Genomic DNA, 22357 nt, shown 5'->3' with positions numbered 1-22357 from the left:
CATGCTGAGCGTTAGCCCAGAAGACTTGCGTGTTCTCTGTCCCCACCCCCACTTTACTGGCGGTTAATGGTTGCAGTACAGTTGTTAACGCATAAATGAAACCTCTCTTCTCTCCATGACAGGTGCCCACAAGATACCCTCTCCTCCAACCTAGGTCTCCTTCTGCCATCATACCCAGGGTCCTAGCCACCCCCCCTCACCTCTTCTCAGCCCCCCTTCCTGAGAGTCCTTTGCTTTGGTACATACTCCACACGCAGTCCAAATTTCTCCTTCTGTTTTGCTTTTCTGTTCTTGCTCCTCAATTTCCACCTATGAGTGAGATCCTCCAGTACTCATCCTTCTCTTTCTGGTGTTTTAAATGTTTATTTATTTGTTTACTTGTTTATTTGATAGAAACAGAGAAATCTAGAGAGAAGGGGGAGATAAGTGGGAGCAGCACTGCTTCATCGCTTGCAAAATGGCCGTTTTTCCTTCCCTACCTCCTTTCTATTTTTATGCGACAGCACAGAGAAAAATTGAGAAGAGAGGGGGACATATGAAGGGAGAGAGAAAAACACCTGCAGTACTGTTTCACCGCTTGTGAATCGGCTCCCCTTTCCCCCCCTGCAGGTGAGGAGCCAGAGGCTTGAACCCAGATTCTTGCGCTTAGTACTATGTGCTTAACTGGGTGTGCCACTGCCTGGCCCTTCAAACCAGGACTCTTACACATGGAAGGAACGTGTCTCCCCACCTCGGAAGGACACCCCCCCCCCCCCGCGTCACACTGCTTTTAAACATGCATTAGAAAACATCCACAGAAAGAGAGAGAAAGGCTACCCACAAGAAAGAGGTACAAAAAACAGAGTAGCAAAAATAAGATACGTTGGTAGAAGGGAGTGTCCTATGGTGGAGAAAGACAGAGGACAAGTTGGTGGGAGGTGTCCTGTGTTGATGTTTATCATGGGGAGATGTGAAAGTGTGCACCTGTGACAACAGTTATCTTGTAAATCAGCATTTCTGGTTAGAATATAATTACCAAAGGGAAAACACTGAGCAGAACTTGGACTGGAGTTGGTGTATTGAACCAAAGTAAAAGACTGGGGTGGGGGGGGGGTTTAGGGCCTACATTAGGATGGAGGAAGAAAACCTAGTGGGGGTTGAATTGTTATGTGGAAAACTGGGAAATGTTATGCATGTCCAAACTATTGTATTTTACTGCTTACTGTAAACCATTAATTCCCCAATAAAGACATTTAAAAAAGAGAATATAACTACCAAAATAATAAAAGAGGAAGCATGGTCCATCTAAAAGATCTCAAGTTGTTGCTGCAATTTTGAATTTCAGACTCTCTCCCCAAGTATGCAGGAAAGAGGTGTCAGGCTCGGGGAGTCATTACTTAGTATTTATCTTTTTCTTTATGTTTTAATCACAATCATGTTCATCCTCAGTCCCCTATCTCAAATATGTAAGAAAGGGAATCCTAACTGAATGAAGTTTGTAAGCCAGGATTGTCTTGCTGGGTTCCAGCCAGCAGAATCTATGATGGCGACCGGAATGATTACCAGAGACTCTGGTAGAGAAACGACAAAAACAAGGGAGGCGAACAGTGGAGAACTGAGCGACTTGACCTGAGTTTTGGACCCATATTTATTTGAATCAGAATCTTAGAATCAGTATGCTTTACAGTTATTTCCGAGACATGTTTTGCAGTTACATTTGCATTGTTTCTAAGAAATAATGCACACTGTTATTTCCTGCTAGCTAGACAATACTTGTCCTTTCCAGCTGTTTTTCAGTTTAATAAGCAGAGCAAAAACACACTATGTATTTCTGCTGTCTTAAGCAGAGGAAACGAGCTATTGTTTCTCTCTTGGCGGTCTTCTGCCTGGCACTGGCAAAGCAAAGCACTAACAATGTCTTTATCCAAGATGACTTCCATATGTGCTATTTCTCAACTTTCACACAGGATCAGAGAGATAAAAATGGAAATCAAACCTGAAAGCTAACACATTCATGCTTTGCAGGATGAAAACTTGTATTACATCAGTGAAGTAGGAGCCTCTCTGATCGTCTCTCATCCAGGTTAGTACTCCACGAAGGCTGTTCCAGTAGTGAGGATGCTGTGCTTGTGCTTGGGAGAAATCACATGTTTGCGTTCTTTCATTTGCTTGTTTGCTCAAACGAGAATCCAGACCAGATTCTGTCAGAGGGCATCATGGGCAGCACACAGGGACATTTTGGCAGACTGCTATTGGTGGGTTAGTTTATGCTACGTTCCAGAATCACACTCTCATTCTAACATGGGTTTCGTGCCTGCTAAATGTTAAGGTGTGAGGCACCAGGGGTCCACAGTTATGCATATAGTCCCTACCCTCATCCAGCAGGGCAGAGGGGAGAGGATTATAAATACACATGTTGCATTACAACATACAGTGAAAAAAACAACTTCTTTTTTTTTTTTTTTCCCTCCTCCAGGGTTATTGCTGGGCTCGGTGCCTGCACCATGAATCCACCACTCCTGGAGGCCATTTTTTTCCCCCTTTTGTTGCCCTTGTTGTAGCTTCGTTGTGGTCATTATTATTGCCCTTGTTGACGCAATTCGTTGTTAGATAGGACAGAGAGAAATGGAGAGAGGAGGGGAAGACAGAGAAGGAGAGAGAAAGATAGACACCTGCAGACCTGCTTCACCGCCTGTGAAGCGACTCCCCTGCAGGTGGGGAGCCGGGGGCTCGAACCGGGATCCTTACGCCGGTCCCTGTGCTTTGCGCCACATGCGCTTAACCCACTGAGCCACCGCCCGACCCCCGAAAAAAACAACTTCTATGGAACCACGTAGGCAGCATGGGATAGATAGGAATGGGAAATTATTTTAGGTAGGGTCTTCAGAAAAGGAAGACCTCCCTTAGGCCAAGTTTGTTCAATTTCGATTAATTTTTTATGGATTCATTGTTAGTTTACAATACTATAAGACTTTAAGGGTATAATTTCACGTGTGTGTGTGTGTGTGTGTGTGTGTGTGTGTGTGTGTGTGTGTGTGTGTGTTATTCACCTCACCCACCACCAGGGTTCCTATGCCATCACACCATCATTCCACCTACCCCCTTCACTCTTTCTCTCCTTCCTTCCTTTTCTCAGATAACCAGTATTAATTTTTTGCAGAGCCCCAGGATCCGTTTGGTCACTTACTATTTTTGGCAAGTTCACCTACTTTAATCATCTCTGTTCCATATTTCTCTTCTTATTTCACTTAGCATAATCAAGGATGTGAAGTCTGAGCAGAGAAATGACCCCACTGTAAACATTTGGGCCTAGAGAGGCTCTTTCCAGACGGTGGGAAGAACAATGCACAGCCCCTAAGGGCTGAGCCTGCTGGCGTGTTCAGGGGGCACCAGAAGCCCACGCAAGTGAGAGAGGAAGCAGGGAAGCATAGCAGGGCCCAGCAACAGCTTGTGATTGAGAGCACAAAGGCAGATGAAGACTTCAGCCTTCCCTCTAACATGTAAAGAGATGCCATTGGAGGTTTCCTGAGAAGCCCCAACTTGGGCTTGTGCAACTGAAGTCAAACATGAAGCATGGGTGCATTAGGGAAAGAGGCAGGACTTTACTGACAACTGGCTAAAATGGGAACTGGAGAGCAAAGCCTCTCAAAGCTACTTGGAAAAACAGAGGCAAGGTATGTTGCAGGACCTGGGAACAAGATGGCAGCAGTCCAGACTAGGTTACCTGGTGGCTGCACCTTTAAGAGGAGTATTAGCTTCTTCTGCAAAGCCAATTTATAAATTATTTCCCAGGATCCTGAACTATATCATGTACAAATAATACGTGAACAGGTCACTGCTGGGCTTTAGAAACAGGGGCCCCAGTGATTCTAGTTCAAGTTACCTACAAAGAAAGGAATTTATACATGGGTCGGCCATCTTTGTTCGAATGGCCCATGTGCTTCTCTAGCCCTGCCCTTTCATTTTTCCTGAATAAAAGTTCAAAATATATGAAAAAAGAAAGAAAGAATGAGAGAGAGAAAGATAGAGAGGGAGAGAGAGAGAGAAAGGAAGGAAGAAAGAAAAAAGAAAACCCTATGAGGAATACCTAGAGTTCAGGGTGGGGGAAACCTTTAACAAACAGTGGAATAAAAATCATTAATTTGAGTCTTATAAATATAAAAGAAGCAGAAGGAGAAGGAATAATCATGGGACATATACCCAATGGAGTTTTGACTATCCAAGAATTAAAAAAAAGAAAAAAAAGACTTTATTGTGTCCTTTGGGACAAAATTAATGGAACTGGCAGTAATTATGCTTAGTGAAGTAAGGAAGGAAGTGAGGGACAATTATATGATAATTTCACTTATATGTGGACTATACAGAGTTGAAACACATGAATTTGAAAAGAATACATATATGGAGAGTGAGAGAACACATATCTGTGAGCTTGGGAGGACTATGGTAGTTATCGCTGGAAGAGGGGTGGGGACACAGAACTCTGGTGGTAGAAGTGGTGTAGAATTAGACATCTGTGATCTCATAATAGGGTGCATCACTATTAAATCACTAATAAAAATGTAATTAAAAACAAAGGAAGGGTATATTAAAATTTCAGGGGGCTCATCCACATAATATCTAAGGGAAATAATATCTAAGGTTATATTTATAAAGACTCACTTCTGAAACTATATGGAAAATTTCCCATAGTGCAGTAAGCTGAGAGAGCTCCTACAATATTCAGCTGCAGAAAGGACTGAGGAGACAGCATAATGATCATGCAAATGACTTTCATGCCTGAGGCTTCAAGCTCCCAGGTTCAAATCCCCACCGCCACTACTATAAACCAGAGCTGACCAGTACTCTGGCAAAACAAACAAACAATAAAAATAAAGAAGGAGGAGGGGGAAGAGAAGAAGAAAGTAATGTCCCCAGTCAAATCCTGGAGATTTCTCAGAGCTCTCAAGTGTTTATTTATTTATTTATCTTTCTAGAAATGGAAGGTTTTGATCACACACATGTATTTACTATCTCCTCTGCACCTGGTACTGTACCAAGAGAATTCATATCTGTCTTCTCCTTTTGAAAATTATGTTTTTCTTGACTGGCTCAAGCTTATTATTTTAATAGTTATGAAAATCTTCCCATAAATAAAAATATAGACATCATCTATCAGTAATATTAGCTATCACATACTGATACTGAACCAAAGGATGCTTCCAATGATTATTAACTTAATGTGAGAAGGCGTCATTTACAACTCACTTTCACACATATTGACTGGCTTCAGCAAGTCTCCCACAATGGGCTGGGGATATGTAGTTTGAGTGTTAGCAGACACTAGCTCAGTTTGTCACTAGACACAGGTCAGATTTTAGTAATCTCTCAAAAAGCAGGGGAAGAGAAAGTCAGGCCAAATGCAGTGCAGGTCTCATGGTGACGGAGAGACTAGAGCAATTCCAGGTTCCAGTCATCAAGGCCCAGCAGTAGGAACAGGAACTGCAGTGGTCGCTGCCACGATGGTTTGTGTGCCAGTGGTGGTATCCATTACAGTCATGTCTTCTCCAAACACAATAGCAGAAAAACCCTTGGTGGATGCCAGAGTGATTTCTCAGGAGCTGTCTGGAACCCAGGGAGTCTAAAGAAAAGCCATTGAGCAGCACATGGACCAGCTACAGCTGGGACTCGCTGTTTATTTGACAAAATTCTTTTTTTTCTTTTTGTTATTTTCCCAGCAAAGTTATTGCTGAGGCTCAGTGCTTGCAAGACTTCGGCAATTCCCAGCTATTTTTTTTTTTCTTAATACAGGGTGTGTGTGTGTGTGTGTGTGTGTGTGTGTGTGTGTGAGAAAGAGAGAGAGAGAGAGAGAGAGGGAGAGAAAGAGAGAGAGAGAGAGAGAAAGCAGAAACAGGGAAAAAGAGAGAGAGGGGAGAGACACCTGCAACATCACTCACTGCTCATGAGAGGTCCCCCCTGCAGGACTTGAACTCTGGTTGTCAAGCATGGTAACCTGTATGCTCTACCAGACGCACTACCAACCAGCTCCTTAGCAAGATTCTTATTTGTCTGTATCTCGCCTTTGTGTTTCCAGAGAAAAATTACCATGGAAAGAAAAGTGCAGTGGTGATGTTTGAGACAGTGGTCGGACATTCCTTCAAGTGTGTGAGTGAGCAGAGCATCCAGCTGTCCTCCCAGCTGCAGCTGCAGACAGTCAATGTCCAGCTTCAAGCCTTTGACTTTGAAGGTGCCCACTTTGGAAATGGTAAGCTAGAGGCTCATCATGGCACGCACATAAACTTCAAGGGTGGCTTCCAGCTCTTTGGTTTGTTTGTTTGGGTCTGAAATTGTGAAATCACGGACAATCTCATGTGCTTCTTAGAACAAGGTGTTTGCACAAAGCTCTTAGAGCTAGGTTTCTCTAGCCAGCCAGCCCTCCCTCCCTCCCATCCCTCCCTACAAGTCAAAGCCAACCCTTGAATCAAACACCTTCATCCCCTCATGGTTACTGTCCTCTCACAGCTGGACATGTTCTCCTCATCCTGTCAGAATACATATTCCAACTCATTTAAACACATAAATTCCAAAATCTCAGAGCACCATCTGCAACCTCCCCTCTACAAGCTGTGGACTCTCCATCCAAGAATAATTTAATTTATTTTTTAAAAAATTTTTAGTATTTATTTATTTTCACTTTTGTTGCTCTTGTTGTTTCTTGTTGTTGTAGTTATTATTGTTGTTGTTATTGATGTCGTCGTTGTTGGATAAGACAGAAATGGAGGGTGGAGGGGAAGACAGAGAGGGGAAGAGAAAGACAGACACCTGCAGACCTGCTTCACCACCTATGAAGCGAACCCCCTGCAGATGGGGAGCTGGGGGCTTGGACCGGGATCCTATGTCAGTCCTTGTGCTTTGCACCACATGTGCTTAACCTGCTGTGCTGCTGCCTGACTCCCAATTAAATTTAATTTTAACAAAAAGAAATAAATACACTCTTGAGCTCCCTCTTCTCAGTCACAGTTTTGTCCAACCAAGGAGTGCCACCTCAGTTAGTCTTTGTTTCCATCCAGCTTCTGCTTTGGGTTTTACCCACAGAGGGAAGTGGGTCCTAAAAAGAAAGTCCTGGGAAGAAAAGGCTTACTTTCCAAGAAAGTGGCATTAAAAAAAAATTCCGGTTAGGAAAAGTGTTAAAGGAATTCGTACCTCAATTAAAGAAAAAAAAAAGAAGGGATTTCATCATATGAGTAGGAACTGAAGTTCACTTCTTAACACATGCCTCTCATGGTAATTCAATGAAATTACAGGTAACTTTCATTGTCAAAAGCTGACTTAACTCATTTAAGCTGTAGGCTAACTGTCTATACAGTAAGCATGATTCCTCTTTGAGTCCGTTCCAAAACTACAGCTGTGCCTATCAGAGAGCATCTGATAACACTTGGCGGCACGCAGTTAGTGAAGGAGAGTTCAAAGCTGTACTTTCCTTAGATGCCCTGTACTTGCCCTGATTTCTGTAGATTTGGTCTCAGTCTTAGAATCTTGAGTTCATTTTGGAACTTTATCAAAACATTAAGAATAAGCTTAAAAATTGCTGGCAGGCATTACCCCCATTTTGATACCTCACCCAGAAACTTCCAATTTGGAGAAACTCTTTTAAGATTAATAAAGAAAGGCAGAGCAATTACTGTAAATAAACATGCACTCTTAAAAGTCCGTGGCAAGCTTGCCCTTTCTCCTACTCAGGAAGCTTACAGGCCTGGGACACTCTCAGTGGCAACAGTTCCAGCGACTCACATCTGACTCTTAGCAGTTCCTCTGAAGAAAAGGTTTTTTTTTTTTTAACATCTTTTCCACCCCACACCTTCCCACACAAATAGTCACATAGCCTAATGCATTCTGCCTCCAACATATTTCTCTCCTTCATTCTATTGTCATTGATTTTCAGCTTGACCCCATATTCCATGTGCTTCAAATGTCACTAAAAATGTTCAAATGTGAAGGTGTGTATCATTCTGTGAATAAAATTTCTTTTCTTTCTTACTCTATTTGTTTATTTATTTGATAGGACAGAGAGAAATGGAGAGGGGAAGCAGAGTTATAAAGGAGAGAGAGAGAGAGGAACCTGCAGTAGTTTCATTGCTCATAAAGCTTCCTCCTTGCAGGCGGGGAGCAAGGGCTGAAATCCAGGTCCTTGTGTTCAACCTAGTGGGCCACCGTCTAGCCCCTAAATAATGTTTTCTTTTTTTTTCTTTTTTTTTTTTAAATATTTTATTTATTTTTTAGAAAGATAGGAGGAGAGAGAGAGAGAACCAGACATCAGTCTGGCACATGTGTTGGCTGGGGATTGAACTTGGGACCTCATGCTTGGGAGTCCAAAGCTTTATCACTGCACCACCTCCCAGACCACCTAAATAATGTTTTCTATCAGAGAGCAAAAGAAAAGGTTAAAGGACCTAGTATAAAAAGAAAGAAAGAAGGGAGTTGGGTGGTAGCGCAGCAGGTTAAGGGCACATGGTGCAAAGCTCAAGGACCGGCGTAAGGATCCCAGTTCAAGCCCCTGGCTCCCTACCTGCAGGGGAATCACTTCACAATCGGTGAAGCAGGTCTGCAGGTGTCTATCTTTCTCTCCCCCTCTCTGTCTTCCCCATCTCTCTCCATTTCTCTCTGTCCTATCCAACAATGATGACAAAAAGAATAAGTACAACAATAAAACAACAAGGGCAACAAAAGGGAATAAATAAATAAAAATAATAAAATTTTTTAAAAGTTTAAAAAAAAAATAAAGGAAGGAAGGAAAGAAGGAAGGAATAAAACTACCCACCTAAGTATATAGTTTTTTGAAAGACATTTCTGCAAAGCACTGTCGGCTCATTGGAGGCTGGAGAGAGTCTGGGAAGTTCTCGGCAACTGAGGACATTTCAGCAAAGGCTTGAAGAACTGGGGGGAGAATACAGCAAGTATAAGTGTTCAACCTGCTTAACGCAAAGACAAATTCTGACACTCTCAGCCCCTCCTCCCTAAAATCCCAGGGACTGCCAAAGTGTCCCTGGTACCAGGAGTCTCTGGCTGTCCAACAGCCCCTTTAAGAGGCTAGAGTTTGATTGACTTATTTTGATTATTTATTGTTGCCAAGGCTTCATGCTTACCTGATTTCTCTGCATCCCGCAAACACTCCCCCCACCCCTATTCCATCTCAGAGAGAAACAAGAGAGAGGTGAGACACCACAGAACCACTGTGCGATCTGCAGTGCCCCCACTGGATGCTTTCCATGGTGCTCCCATGTGGTGCTGAGGCTAGAACCTGAGTTTTCGTATGTGATGAAGTGTGTAGTCCCAGACTTTAAGCAGAAAACGATGCCCCGATGATTTGGTGCAAGTCCCATTTCAGTGGCTCCAGGGCTTTCCCTGGTTTGAGAATCAAGATACTCGGGGCTAGACCCCAGTTGAATGCACACAGAACTATGTACAATCACCCAGGTTCAAGCCCCTGGTCCCCACCTGTAAGGGGGAAGCTTTGCAAGTTGTGAAGCAATGCTCTAGGTGTCTGTCTCTTTCCCTATCTCTTTCCCTTTGCTTCCTTTACCCTCCCCCCCAGAATGACCTGAGCCCTACCTGTGATCCACTGAGTCTGATTCCTAAGTGATCAGCATCACTGCAAGTCTCACACCATAGCACTGTCCTTCCCTCCCTCCCTCCCTCCCTCCTTGTTTTTTCTGTGGGCAGCAAGTGGGAAGCCCTGCAGCTCCATCACTCCCTAGGTCCTTCCATGTGGCCCTGAGGCAGACAGGGACATCCCCACCCCCATCCCAACATTGTGGGCAGCCTGTAACACCTGTTAATCTGACTTCACTTACAGCGGACGAGTGCTTCAGTGACAGAAACAGGAGAGAGATCCCTGTGGCCGTGGGCCTGAGTATTGCAGGACTGCTTGGTGTTTTGCTAACAGCGTGCCTGGTGGCCAGAATGAGGCCCCCTAGAGGATATGAACGCATGTGAAGGCCCAGCGGCTTCAAAAGCTCAAGCCCTTGGGAATCCTGGCCTCCTCAGCCCTCTGTGCAGGGACTGCCTTTTCTAGTCTCCTGTCCCACCTTCCCAGTCTGACTAGGAAATCTAGCTTTCCACCGAAGATAAGCAAGAATGGAGCCCCCACCCCACTTTCTCATGTGGATTTGGGGAGACTATACCTTGGGGCTGTGCATTCCATTTCCCCTACTCCCCTCCCTACTGCTACAGAACTGGTTACAAGAATTAGGGGACAGGAGGCAGAGGCATGAGTGGGGTGCTTGTGAGAGGGAGAAGGAATATATCCAAAGGGAAAACTGGAGAAGGCATTTTCATTTCACATTGGTTTTTCTTAAGCATGTGTTAAGAGTTCAACACCCAGTGTTTTGTTAGTTTGTTTATACTCTTTTAAAAACAAATGCATTTCAAAGGAGAGTCAAAGTGATTTTAAATTCCACAGTTTCATCCACATCCTGATTTATTTAAAATTGTATAATATGGCCTTAGTATACTGCCATCTTAAAAAGAGATATATTAACACTGTTTTAATATAGTGATAGATTAAAAAATAAAGATTTGCCAACATTTCACTTTTCAAATGTACTGAGACAGACCAAAGATCTTGACAAGAAAAAAAAAAAAAAAGAAGCTCTGACCTTTAGATGTCCTTTGTTCTCACACACCTCTATCTTATTCTAGTTTGTCCTTGCAAATGTGCTAGTTTAGGCCTTTGGGGAGAAATGGGCAAAGCAACAGAACAGTCAGAAACGGGAGACATATACCCACCCAGGTTATTACTCACTTTATTTTTTCAGGAAATGATCTACAAACAATATATAAATCTGGACCTTCCTGATTAGGAGTGATAGGTGTTTGGAAGGAAACATTCTATGAACATATGAGCCTGCATGGTTTTCTTTCTATTCTATTAGCTGTTTGAGTGTGAGGATCAGGTTTTTATTCCAGAGAAAAGGGAGAATAATGAATTCTGGGATATTCTAATGGATATTATAGCAGGAAGTGTCCTTGTTTATCCACCTTCCCTGAGATGCCGTTCAGTATTTATAACACTGCAACATCTCTCTCACCACCGTTTATCTCTCTAGGTTGCTTACTACCTTTCCCTCGAGGTGTTTAAGTTTTCTCCACTTTCTCAGAAGAGGCCAGTGGGGAGGGCACACAGAGGCTGCCAAGGGGCTGGAAGAGCCCTTGAAGGTATTTAGAGGGGCAGGAAATTCCTGCTTCCTTCTTACAACAGGGAATGTGATGAAAATGTGAATTTTTGAGAACCCACTTTTGAGTTTCCCCAAAGTGACTCAGATTAACCACGAGGCCCTGGCTTTGGAGAGAAGCACCTCCACTCAGCTCCTTCCTCCACCGGCAGTAAGTGCTAGTCTGTACCAGCCCCGGCTTAAGTGGTCTGAAAGGGTCCACACTGCAAGAGTTGTTTAAGCACTGTACCTGCCACCAAACACTTTCTAGAATGGTTAGAGCAAGGAAAACCTTCCAGTGAGTGAAAACAAATTCCCATGGCACCTAAGAAAGGTATGATTTTAAAATCAAGAGGGATAAAACAGGGCCTGAGAAATAGTTCACGGGGATAGCACACTGCTGGGTCATGTGCAGAACCAGGTTCCAACTTGGCCTATATGGTGCTGAAGGAAGCTTCCGTGCCTCTCTCTCTTTCTCTCTCTCTTTCTCTCTCCTTCTGCCTTTTCTATTTCTTTTTTTATAAAAAGAATAAAAAAGGGGGAAGAAGGGTAAGGCAGTGCACTTTCTAACATAGTCAAGAACTTTTTGAGGGTTAATAGGACTACTTAGACTCTTTCTAGCTGGGAGCTGGGCAGTAGCCCAGCGGGTTAAGCACATGTGGCGCAAAGCACAAGGACTGGCGTAAGGATTTTGGTTCGAGCCCCTGGCTCCCCACCTGTAGGGAAGTCGCTTCACAGGCAGTGAAGCAGGTCTGCAGGTGTCTATCTTTCTCTCTCCCTCTCTGTCTTCCCCTCCTCTAGATTTCTCTCTGTCCTATCCAACAACAACAACATCAATAGTAATTACAACAATAAAACAACAAGGGCAACAAAAGGGGACAAATAAATATTAAAAAAAAAAAAAGAATCTTACTAGCTGAGCCTTTCCTCCCCAGACAATTAATTTAAAATTAAAATGAACATTCTAGTGATCAAAAAGGGCATACATAGGTTTCCTTTGAACCACTAGTAAAGAAATACCTATCAACCCTCACACATATTTAAATTAAAATTAGTATTCTAGCAACTAAAAGGGTGTAGGTGTCATTTGAATGACATTCAAATGATCTTACCTCACACTTCTACCCATGTCTGTCCAGATGGGCAGTGCTGGATTGTGATGTGAGGAGCCAGTGTTATGCTAAGCCCACTCCCAGCTCCCTACCAGGCCAAGTTCTGTCTAGCGGCTGTAGGTGCAGTGTCTTCAGCCCCCGCAAGGCCCTTTTTCTGACCTCTTTGCACCTCCAAGATAGAAATGGTAACCCAGGCTTCTGGGAGAGGCCTCTCCATTGTTCGTTCACTTGGACTTCTCCCCTGAGTGCTACTCTTCACACTGGAAGGACATAGAGAACACCTTTTGTCCCTTTCTGCCAGTACAGTCTAAGCACTTCTCCCTCTAGACAGAGGTGGAAAGTAGGATTTGTGTGTGTGTGTGCCTGATACCATGAATGTGCCATCAACTTTATGCTTTTCATTTGCTTCTCTGTTCTGTTATTGTTGAGAATGTTCATTTCTAGGTCTTCACAACTATGTCATCAGAAAACTACATATGAATTACATACAGAGCAAACTGACTAACAGACTGTGTGAATGTTAAGATTAAACTTCTTTGGCTTCATAGAGTAAATCATTTTTAAGTGGTTGTACTTTTTTCTATAGTATAAATCAATTTTTATGAAATATGGAAACAAAGGGAACATGTATAGATAGTTTTAAAATTGTGAGCACTACAGAAAATACACACGTTGACAAATTGGACTTAATGTTGGCTAGAATTAGTTTTGCAGACTATCTCTTCTTTGTTATTTATTGGATTGAGGGAGGAGAAATTTTTAAATTAGCATTGGTGAGCCAAGAGATCTGATCTAATGCTATAAGCTTTTAAAATTGGCAAACATAACAGAAAATATTCAGAGGAAGAATGGAGAGGGTCAACAGAAGTGAGTTCCTAACTTCTCCTCTGTCAACACATCTCACCAAAAAAAGTCATGTAATGAGAGAAGACAACCCCAGACCCCTTCCTACCATTACTAAAACATAGGAGAAGAGAGCTCACTTTATCTTTGTCCTCTTCTTTTCTAGGGTGGTGAAAATTACCACTGGGGACACCAGACAGAATAAACAGAGACTGATGGCTATGAACTGACAGAACCTCCCCACCAAAAAACAAAACAAAACAAAACAAAACAAAACAAAAAAAACACCACAGTACCCCCAGGCTGTAACTAATTACAGAGAAACTCCAAAAGTAGACTCCAGCTAGGTAGTTAGTTCAAGGGGAAATGTTAACCCATCACAGACACAACAGAAGCAAAGCACACACCCAAACAGTATAACAAGAAATGTAATGTCTGGATTAGATGTTCAGCCATGCGCAAGATGAAACCCCTGACAGATATTCCATGCTGAGAGTCACTTAATGTAAATGTGAATTTCAGGGCCAGTAGGTGGCTCACTGGTTAGAGCACACACCTTATCATGTGCAGGGAGTGGGTTCAAACCCCAGGTCACCACATGGGAGAGCCTTGGGGGGTGGTGGGATTGTTTCATGAGTGGTGGAGCAGTCCTATGGTGTCTCTCCTTCTCTCTGTGTCTCTACTTCTCTCTGGTTCTCATACTCTATCTAGAGGAAAGAAAAATATACAGTTTCTTGGAATGGTAGAGTTGTGCAATCACTGAGTCCCAAAAATAACACTGGTGGATAATGAGGATGATGAAAAAGAAAAAAAAGAATGAGGAGGAGGAGGGCAAAATGTGAATTCCATATAGCCAGAGGTCATACACAGATGAGATGTTGTATGTGAGGTGGTTACATTCCACTCCTAAGGAAACAAGTTGAGAATCAAAACAATAAACTTGCAACAATAGATAGAGCTGAAAAGTGAATTATTTTGTAGAGATAATCACAGTGCATGCTAAAAAGAACAGCACCAGAGAGAGAGAGAAAGAGAGAAACAGAGAAGAGACACCACAACACTTGATTCACCGCTCATGAAGTTGCTTCTTTGTGTGATACCCATATTTGGTAGATGGGGGGCTCAAACTGAAGTCCCAGGCAAGCCACTATCTCAGTCAAAATTATTCTTTAAGTATATAGTATAATAGGCAAGTATAAGGATAATATAGGAAAAAGGACAATAGAGAAGATATTCTCAAACGTAAAATGATTCAAGTGGTGCAACACCAATGAGATCTTCTCAAAGACTCTATTTATTGGTGAAATTCAGTGATTTTAGTAGGCACTGCTTAAGTGTTTTATTATCTTTATTTATTGGATAGAGACATCCAGAAATCAAGAGGGAAGGGGGAGACAGAGAGGGAGAGAGACAGAGAGATACCTACAGCCCTGTTTTACCATTCCCAAAGCTTTTCCCCTTGCAGGTGGAGACTGGAGGCATAGGCACCTTTTCTAAAGTATTTTGAAAATTTAATTTTTAAAAGATTTTTTTTAGTTGTTATGAGAGAGAGAGATTTTTCACATAAGATAGAAAGATGACGAGAGAAAAGCCAGACATCAGGGATCTAGCCGGACACCTCAGCAAGATAATCCCATGCTCTACCAACTGGGCTATTTCTTCTTTTAATTTTTGAGTCTAAAGAGTGCTCAACACATATTGATGTGGGAATTTATCATAAAGATACATCTCATGTATGAAATAATATATGGTCATGGTTGTTCTTTACAGTGTTATATATAATAGCAAACAGTTGAACACAAGCCACCAATCAGGAACAGACTAAAATGAAAACACCATACCTTCCACAATGAAATGCTATACAGGTATAAAAAAAAAAAAATGAGAACTGCATTACTGTGTATATGTAAGGAAAATATATCCAAATATGCTGTAAAATGAAGAAAAGCATAACGTATATTGAGAATGAGGAAAATAAAAGAATCACTTTATTTTATCTAAACAAAGAAGTACTAGAAACTATATTTAAAAACTAAGAGTTATCTAATGGGAAACAGGGAACTAAGAAGGCGGACTGAGATTAGAAGTGACACTTCCTGATATTCACTATTTTGTATTGCTTCTCTTTCTAAATACATATCTGGTATTTTTGACTATAGGAATAATAGTTTTGAAATAGAGCTTAAGTACTGAAAACATGAACAATGTTAAATAACTCTCAACATTTAGATTTAGGGAGTAGAGAGGTAGAAGGGCATCTGTTAGTGCTGATCTTTCAAGGCAGAACAATAAGCACTAAATTGCAAACACAAATTTAGAAAATCCAAAAGCTCCTACTTAATTTTTTCACCTCAATAAATTTCAAAGTCTTTTAATGTGTGCTTATATTCAGTTATAAATAAGTTATAAAGTAAAGCCCAGGCTATGCAATAATCCCACCAGTCTTGTTTTGCTTTTTTGCTTTTAATAACTACAAGGAGATGAAAATGAACCATCTTGCTAAAATTATGTTAGGGTGTTCCTCTTTTGATAAAGTTACTTTTCTTTATTTCTCTTCCACTTTAGCTTTACAGTTGTAAAGAAAGTGTGCCTGAAATAATGTTAGTAGTGATATTTTCTGGGGTGATAGGTGTTATTTATTTTATTCATTTATTTACCTACTTATTTATTGGATCCTGAACCTCATGCATGTGTGATCTCACCCTCCAGGAAACTTTTTCATTCAGCTAGAGACAGAGGGAGCAAGACAGAGAGGGAGAGACACCATAACACCCAGGGGAAGGTCAATGTCATAGACCCTCCCATGCAGACAGAGTCAGGGCTCAAATCTGGACCTCGAGCATGGCAAGGTGAGAGAGACTTACTTGATGAATTCCTTCCCCAACCTTTTTTTTTTTTTAATTTTCTTTCATTTGTGCTTTTCTTGAATAATCTTGATTATCCTCCATTTACTTTTTTTTGGTCAGACTTCCCTTTATCCCCAGCTAAGACTGATTACATCCTAAATCAGCCAATAAGTATCCTCTAATGCAATAAAGGGAAACAGTTTGATAAGTTTACAAACTCTTAGGCTCTCATAAAAAATCATGCCTATTGACCCCCCTCCCTTTTGGCTCAGCAAAAGCAATAGGAGAACTGTCCCAAAAGTGTGATCATAAAGTGAATGAGCATCATGTCTTCTTAAGCTCTCGTGTGTAATTTTGTGACAGTGTCTTTTGTATAAGTACATCCCGCTTTGCAAAGAGCACACCTGGAAGTAGATTTAGTGATTACTATGTATCTGTTAACTTCTAAGAATAGGTCATCTTACTGAGCCCTCCAACAATCTTATTTTTAATTTCCTTATTGGGGGACCAACAATCTTATATATTACTTATGCTTACTTTATGGATGAGAAAATTACAAGTTTGTATTCAAGGTCACATAGTTAGTGATGGAATTCAAAGTTGAGCCTAGATTTGACTCCCAAGCTCAATTGTTTTTGCTGCTTTAGTCTAGTCTGCATTCTGGCCTGTCATCACCAAACCTTACCAGCTATGTTGTATTTGTTTTTTCTCTTAGTGGATGAGTGTTCGTCTGACTACACAATTGTGCTTCCTGTGATTGGGGCCATCGTGCTTGGTCTGTGCGCTGTGGGTTTGATTATCTATGGAGTCCGCCTAAGGCGTGAATCATCTGGATACCAGAGAATCTAATTGGTGCCCAGGGAAAAGAAAAGAATGGAGTTTACAGAATTCCTTCCTTGTCTCCAGCTTCTTAGGGCTTTCCCTTAGAGTGTTCATCTATCCTGCAATGTTCACCGCCATGCTCTCACAAAACCTAGTTGTTTCTGACTTAAGGTCAAGCAAAGAATTGATTACTGAATACCTTTTGTTCATCCTTTTTTTTCCCTTTTGTTCATCTTATGGAAGATCTAGTGAGTTGTTTAAAGGGTATTTTCTAGTTTCCTTCAAAATATTTTAGCCACACAGAGTCACCATTTGAGCTATCTTCAATTAGCATAATATATGCAAAGTAGTATATACCTCATTTTATAAACCAAAGTATCTGTTGTAAGTAAAGTTCCTGCATTCACAACGGGAATTTTATATCCAAATTATAAGCAAGAAGCAATAATGATGACCTTTAATTATTGAATACATATGTATCAGAATATACATATATACATATGTATCAGAAAAAAAAACCAGAATGAAAGTTAAACAATGTACATACATCTCACTTAATGTTCACAATTTATAGACTAGTAGTCTCAGACTTCAGGAAACTGATCGCTTATGTGTCACCCTGTTAACAAGTGATAGATGCTGACCACCAGTGGTCCAGCATCAAGGTCTCTGGCCTTTTCACTTTACCCAGTTTCCTACAGAGACAAAGACACTGCTACTTGAAGCTTTACACTGGCTTATGCTCCAGTTTTACACAGTGAGTGAGAGACTGGGATAGATGTAAGGGGAACGAGATCCTGAAATAAAACATCATGGATGGGAGTTCTGCCCCCTTGCAGCTTTAGTTTCTTGTTTTCATAGGATTATTTAGCTGTAGCTGTAAAGATGATGTAATGGGGAATGCTTCTCAAGTTTTTGTGTTTTTTTTCCACTTTTGTTTTTCATTTTTATCAGAGGACCACTCAGCTCTACATATCGATGGTGCCAGGAATTGAACCTGGAACCTCTTGCATACAAGTCCTGTGCATTTCCCCCCCTACTTCTTTGAAAACGGAAGATTGCAGTTTATTTTTCTTCCTTGAATGTAGAGCCCCCTCTTGTGGTAACTTGCTTTTTCTTCACAATTTTAACTGTATTTTGTTTTTCTTTTTTTACCTCCAGGGTTATCATGGGGATTGGTGTCAGCACTATGAATCCACTGATCCTGGAGGTTATTTTTCCCATTTTGTTGCCCTTGTTGTGGTTGTTATTGTTATTGTTGTTATAGCTGTTGTTGTCGTTAGATAGGACAGAGAGAAATTGAGAGAGGAGGAGAGAAAGACACCTGAAGACCTGCTTCACTGCTTGCGAAGCAACCTCCCTGTAGGTGGAGAGCTGGGGGCTGGAACCTGGATCCTTACACCGGTCCTGGCACTTTGCGCCTTGTGCACTTAACCCACTGCGCTACAGCCCAGCCCCTTAGCTGTATTTACTACAGCAGTTCATTTTATTTCTTAGAGCAGTCTGTCCAGGGCTTTATTACTAGTTAATTTTACTATTAAAGAAAATAACTAAGTTAGGATAATTAGTAGAAAAGGCCACATACACTTAGCATGTTTTGCCCTTCACCACGTGTGCTTAAACTGCAGTGCTACCGCCCGACTCCTTCTTAGAATGTTTTTACCTAACATTTAACAGTAAAGTAATAAGTCACCCCAGAATTCATTTCAATTTTCCTAACTCATTCTTTTAAGAGTAGTTGTTTTTGCTAAGTTTCTGATTTTGGTCTTAAGAATATATAAAATTCAGAGTTGAGTGTAGCACAGCGGGTTAAGCGCAGATGGCACAAAGCACAAGGACCAGCATAAGGATACCAGTTTGAGCCCTGCGTGCTCCTCACCTGCAGGGGAGTTGCTTCACAGGCGATGAAGCAGGTCTGCAGGTGTCTATCTTTCTCTCCCTCTCTCTGTCTTCCCCTCCTCTCTCCATTTCTCTCTGTCCTATTCAACAATGATGACGTCAGTAACAACAATAATAACTACAACAATAAAACAACAAAGGCAACAAAAGGGAATAAATATTTTTAAAAGAATATATAAAATTGTATTAAAATTTTTGTGATAAAAACCTACTTTGGATATTCATTCATCTCTTATAGTTCAGTTTTCCTGCTGTAGATGTTTTGTTCAGAATCTTAATGGTAGATTTTTAATATGATGGTTATCATGTGAACTGGTTAGCTAAATAATCTTTCAGTAAATAATTTATTTTGTTCTATTACTCACTGACACACAATTACTATGAAGAGAGACTCTGAAAAATGCTGAATTTCTGAGAAGACAAACTTCATTAAAGTTACAAGTGAAATCTTTCAACTCTTAGTTCAGACTGGATAGATTTCAGGCTTTTTTACATGCTACCCCAATTTGTCCATTCATCCATCCATCCATCCATCCATCCATCCATCCTTCGCCAATCAATGAAGGACTTACAGACATTCTGGCAGCAGTTGAAGTTCCAAAGTCTCTGCTCCATACTACAACTCACCCCTCTTGTATCTTTCTTGCTGGTCCTGGTACTTTCCTCCAGTATGGAGGGGGGAAAAAAAATCAAATAAACATTGATTAAAGTAGAACCGAAATAAATTTCTAGATTGTAAGACCAAATCAGTGGTTGCCAGAAGGGAAGGGTAAACTAAGTTAATTGCATGGTGAGGGAGAGAATTAGAATTTTAGAGACATAAATGTCTATAGGTGTTTATTTATGATGATGTATACCTAAAACTTATGTAATGTTATAATGTATTATATCAATAAATTTTAAATGAATTGGGTTAGCTACAAGGATCCAGAGATAGTCAGTACCCTAGCTTAGGCAGGCTGACATGCTGAAGATGGAACTCTGCTGGGACAGTCTTGGTCCTGAGACGTGACACGGTGACATCTAGATGGAAACTTGAAGATATTGAATCTGTGAAAGCCTAGAGCCATGAGATTTCAGAGATGCCCATTCCCCTTCTCTAACAGATGCAAGCACTTAGTCTACCTAATAGATGCAGATGAAGTCTCTCAGCGGTATTGGGGTCACCCCACAAGAGTGGCCCCACCTTCTCTGCTGGTTGACAGATTGAAGAACTAGAGTGAAATCTCAGCTTGAACCTCTCCTGGCGCTTCTTTCAGCATCCTTGGTCCCTTGAACCCTGGATGGGAAGGCCAGCAGCTTACCTCAGGTTGGAGGAACTCCACGTAAGCGCCAGCAGCCATGCACAGCTGGGAGCCAGGTGAATGTTTCTAAACTTGATTTTGAAGGTGCTTAATTAGAGAGATCAGAACGTAAATCTGGATAAGCAAGAACTCTGACTTGAAGGCAATTTTTTTGGGGGGGTCTGTGCTTAAGGTGCTGGGAATAAAACTCACGGCCTCAAACACAGGGGACCAGGAAGTAGTGCAAGGACTGGCGTAAGGATCCCGGTTCGACCCCAGCTCCCCAACTGCAGGGGGGGAGGTTGCCTCACAAGTGGTGATGCAGATCTGCAGGTGTCTATCTTTCACTCTCGTTCTCTAGACAGAGACACTTTCTCTCTTGATTTCTCTCTGTACTATCCAACAACAACAAAATGGAAAAATGGCTGTCAGGAGCTGTGGATTCATTGTTCAGGACTTGAGCCCCAGAGATAACCCTGGAAAAACAGAAAAAGAAAAAAAAAAAAAAGAAAAATATGCTTTATCATTGACCATCATCTCTGGTTCTGAAAATATATTCTTAGAACATGGTATTTATTTATCTGTTTATTTTATTTTGCCTCCAGGGTTATTGCTGAGGCTTGCTGTGGGCACTATGGATATGAATCTACTCCTCTTGCAGACCAGTTTTTTTTTTTTTTTTTTGCTTCCAGGGTTATCACTGGGGCTCAGTGCCAGTACTACAAATCCATGGCTCCTGGAGGCTATCTTCTCCCTTTTGTTTCCCTGGTTGTTATTGTTGTTGTTATTGCTGTCATTGTTGCTGGATAGGACTGAAAGAAATCAAGAGAGGACAGGAAGACAGAGAGGGGGAGAGAAATATAGACACCTGCAGACCTGCTTCACTGTCCATGAAGCTACTCCCCTGCAGGTGGAGGAGATGGAGCTTGAACTGGGATCCTTATGCCCACCTGTGTGCTTCACTCCCCCCCCTTTTTATTTTTTTTAATAGGATAAGACAGAGATAAATTGAGAGATGAGGGGGAGATAGGGAAGGAGAGAGAAAGGCAGACACCTGCAGACCTGCTTCATAGTTTGTGAAGTGACCCTCCAGCAGGTGGGGAACCGGGGGCTCAAACCCAGATCCTTGAGATGTGCACAATGTGCACTTAACCTGGTGCGCTAATGCCAGGCCCCAGAACATAGTATTTCTAACTCAAGTAAGGACCCCAAAGGGTAAGGGCATAATCACTACAGGATGGCTTTTAGAGGCCTGGAATCCCCCCCCCCCCCAACTCTTGGCAAACTGAAAGTACCTTTCCTCAGCAGATAGTAAATGAAGGAGTGAGGAGGCTGAGGAAAGTGGGTATATTGGGATGGATATATTTTGTGAGGTGAGACCTTTGTCGATGATGCTGTCCAGGTGGCTAGCAGAGTACCTGCACAATTATCAAGATCCACACTAAGTTTATGAGTTAATCCAAATGGCTCAGCACCATAGTCACACCCTGTTTATTAGTCAGTGGTCCTGCTTTTCTGTTTGTGTACATATCCTCTCCCTTTCAAAAGCTCAGATCTGATTGAGGCTGAATCACCTCTGAACAATAAGCAATAAACCTCGTGTCCACTTGTCTGCTGAGTCTTTCCAGTTCACCATTGGTATTGGTAAACCAGTGGGGGAGGCCTCCCAGCACATCATCATACGATTATGTTCCCCCAGAGGGCTGAGGGGACACTGTTTATGGGAGTCATCAGAATGCACTGAGAAGAGAAACTTCAATGTCACTGTGAACCACAATGAGACGCTTCTCTGTAGCCCAGGGAAAATGGCGAGAGAGTGGACAGTGAACTGGCGAGGCATTTAGCTTCCATATGCTGGGAGCTGCCATCACCACGAGCCACTGACAAAGGCAGAAGGGCAAGTACTTGGGGGACTTGCTTGGGATTGTAGGTATGCGTAGGGGAGCATGGTGTTCTTAGGAGCAAAACTAGATAGACGGCCAGTGCAGGCATTGCTCAGCATCTATAAGCCAAGACAAAACAAAACCACCACAAAACAAGAAGGAAGGAGCAATAATATTAGGAGGAAGACCCTGTGGAAATATTAGGTTCCTAGTTCTACCCCAAAAGGGACTTGTGGCCATTAGATGAGGGAATGACTATAGATATCTGAAACATCCCTGAGCGTAGATTGAAGGCCAAGAATTGGGTTAGCTGTAAGGATCCAGAGACAGTGAATACCTAGCTTAGGCAGGCTGACATGCTGAAGATGGAGCCCTGCTGGGGACAATCTTGGATCCTGAGACATGGCACAGATTGAAGGCAAATTCCTGCATCTAAGGGAACTGCGGAAGAGGGTGCGGAAGCTACGAACTCTTCCCGAGTAGGCTGGGAACACAACCCACAGG

The 22357-nt window shown here is 42.0% G+C and overlaps 1 protein-coding gene and 1 long non-coding RNA gene across 6 annotated transcripts in view; one reads left to right on the top strand and one right to left on the bottom strand.

The window, feature by feature from the left end:
- The window catches only part of LAMP3 (lysosomal associated membrane protein 3), a 31630-nt gene extending 14399 nt beyond the window's left edge, over positions 1-17231 (top strand). The window contains exons 4-6 of one of the 2 annotated variants that reach the window (XM_016192923.2): positions 2005-2062; positions 6050-6220; positions 16682-17231. In XM_016192923.2, the coding sequence (XP_016048409.2) occupies positions 2005-2062; positions 6050-6220; positions 16682-16815 (363 nt within the window). In that variant the 3' untranslated portion in view covers positions 16816-17231. Of the gene's footprint in view, positions 1-2004; positions 2063-6049; positions 6221-9808; positions 10591-16681 lie in introns of those variants that run through there. The other variant, XM_060172038.1, reaches the window with a different exon arrangement.
- LOC132532814 (uncharacterized) lies at positions 1610-22330 on the bottom strand. Of its 4 annotated transcripts, XR_009544753.1 has the most exons (7): positions 22191-22314; positions 19992-20446; positions 19260-19350; positions 8774-8889; positions 6430-6497; positions 2799-6296; positions 2194-2425 (listed from the first exon to the last, which is right to left on the bottom strand). It is a non-coding gene; the product is annotated as an uncharacterized LOC132532814 (long non-coding RNA). The 4 variants fall into 4 exon arrangements; XR_009544751.1 differs by lacking the exon at positions 2194-2425 and adding an exon at positions 1610-2111 and having other exon boundaries at positions 6061-6497; XR_009544754.1 differs by having other exon boundaries at positions 2799-6497; positions 19992-20078; positions 22191-22330.
- Between the last annotated feature and the right edge of the window lie 27 nt (positions 22331-22357).

This window comes from Erinaceus europaeus, chromosome 14, assembly GCF_950295315.1.
Source record: "Erinaceus europaeus chromosome 14, mEriEur2.1, whole genome shotgun sequence".
Classification (NCBI taxonomy): domain Eukaryota; kingdom Metazoa; phylum Chordata; class Mammalia; order Eulipotyphla; family Erinaceidae; genus Erinaceus; species Erinaceus europaeus.
The sequence above is the reverse complement of the archived record's forward strand: the minus strand, read 5'-3'. Positions and strand labels throughout refer to the sequence as shown.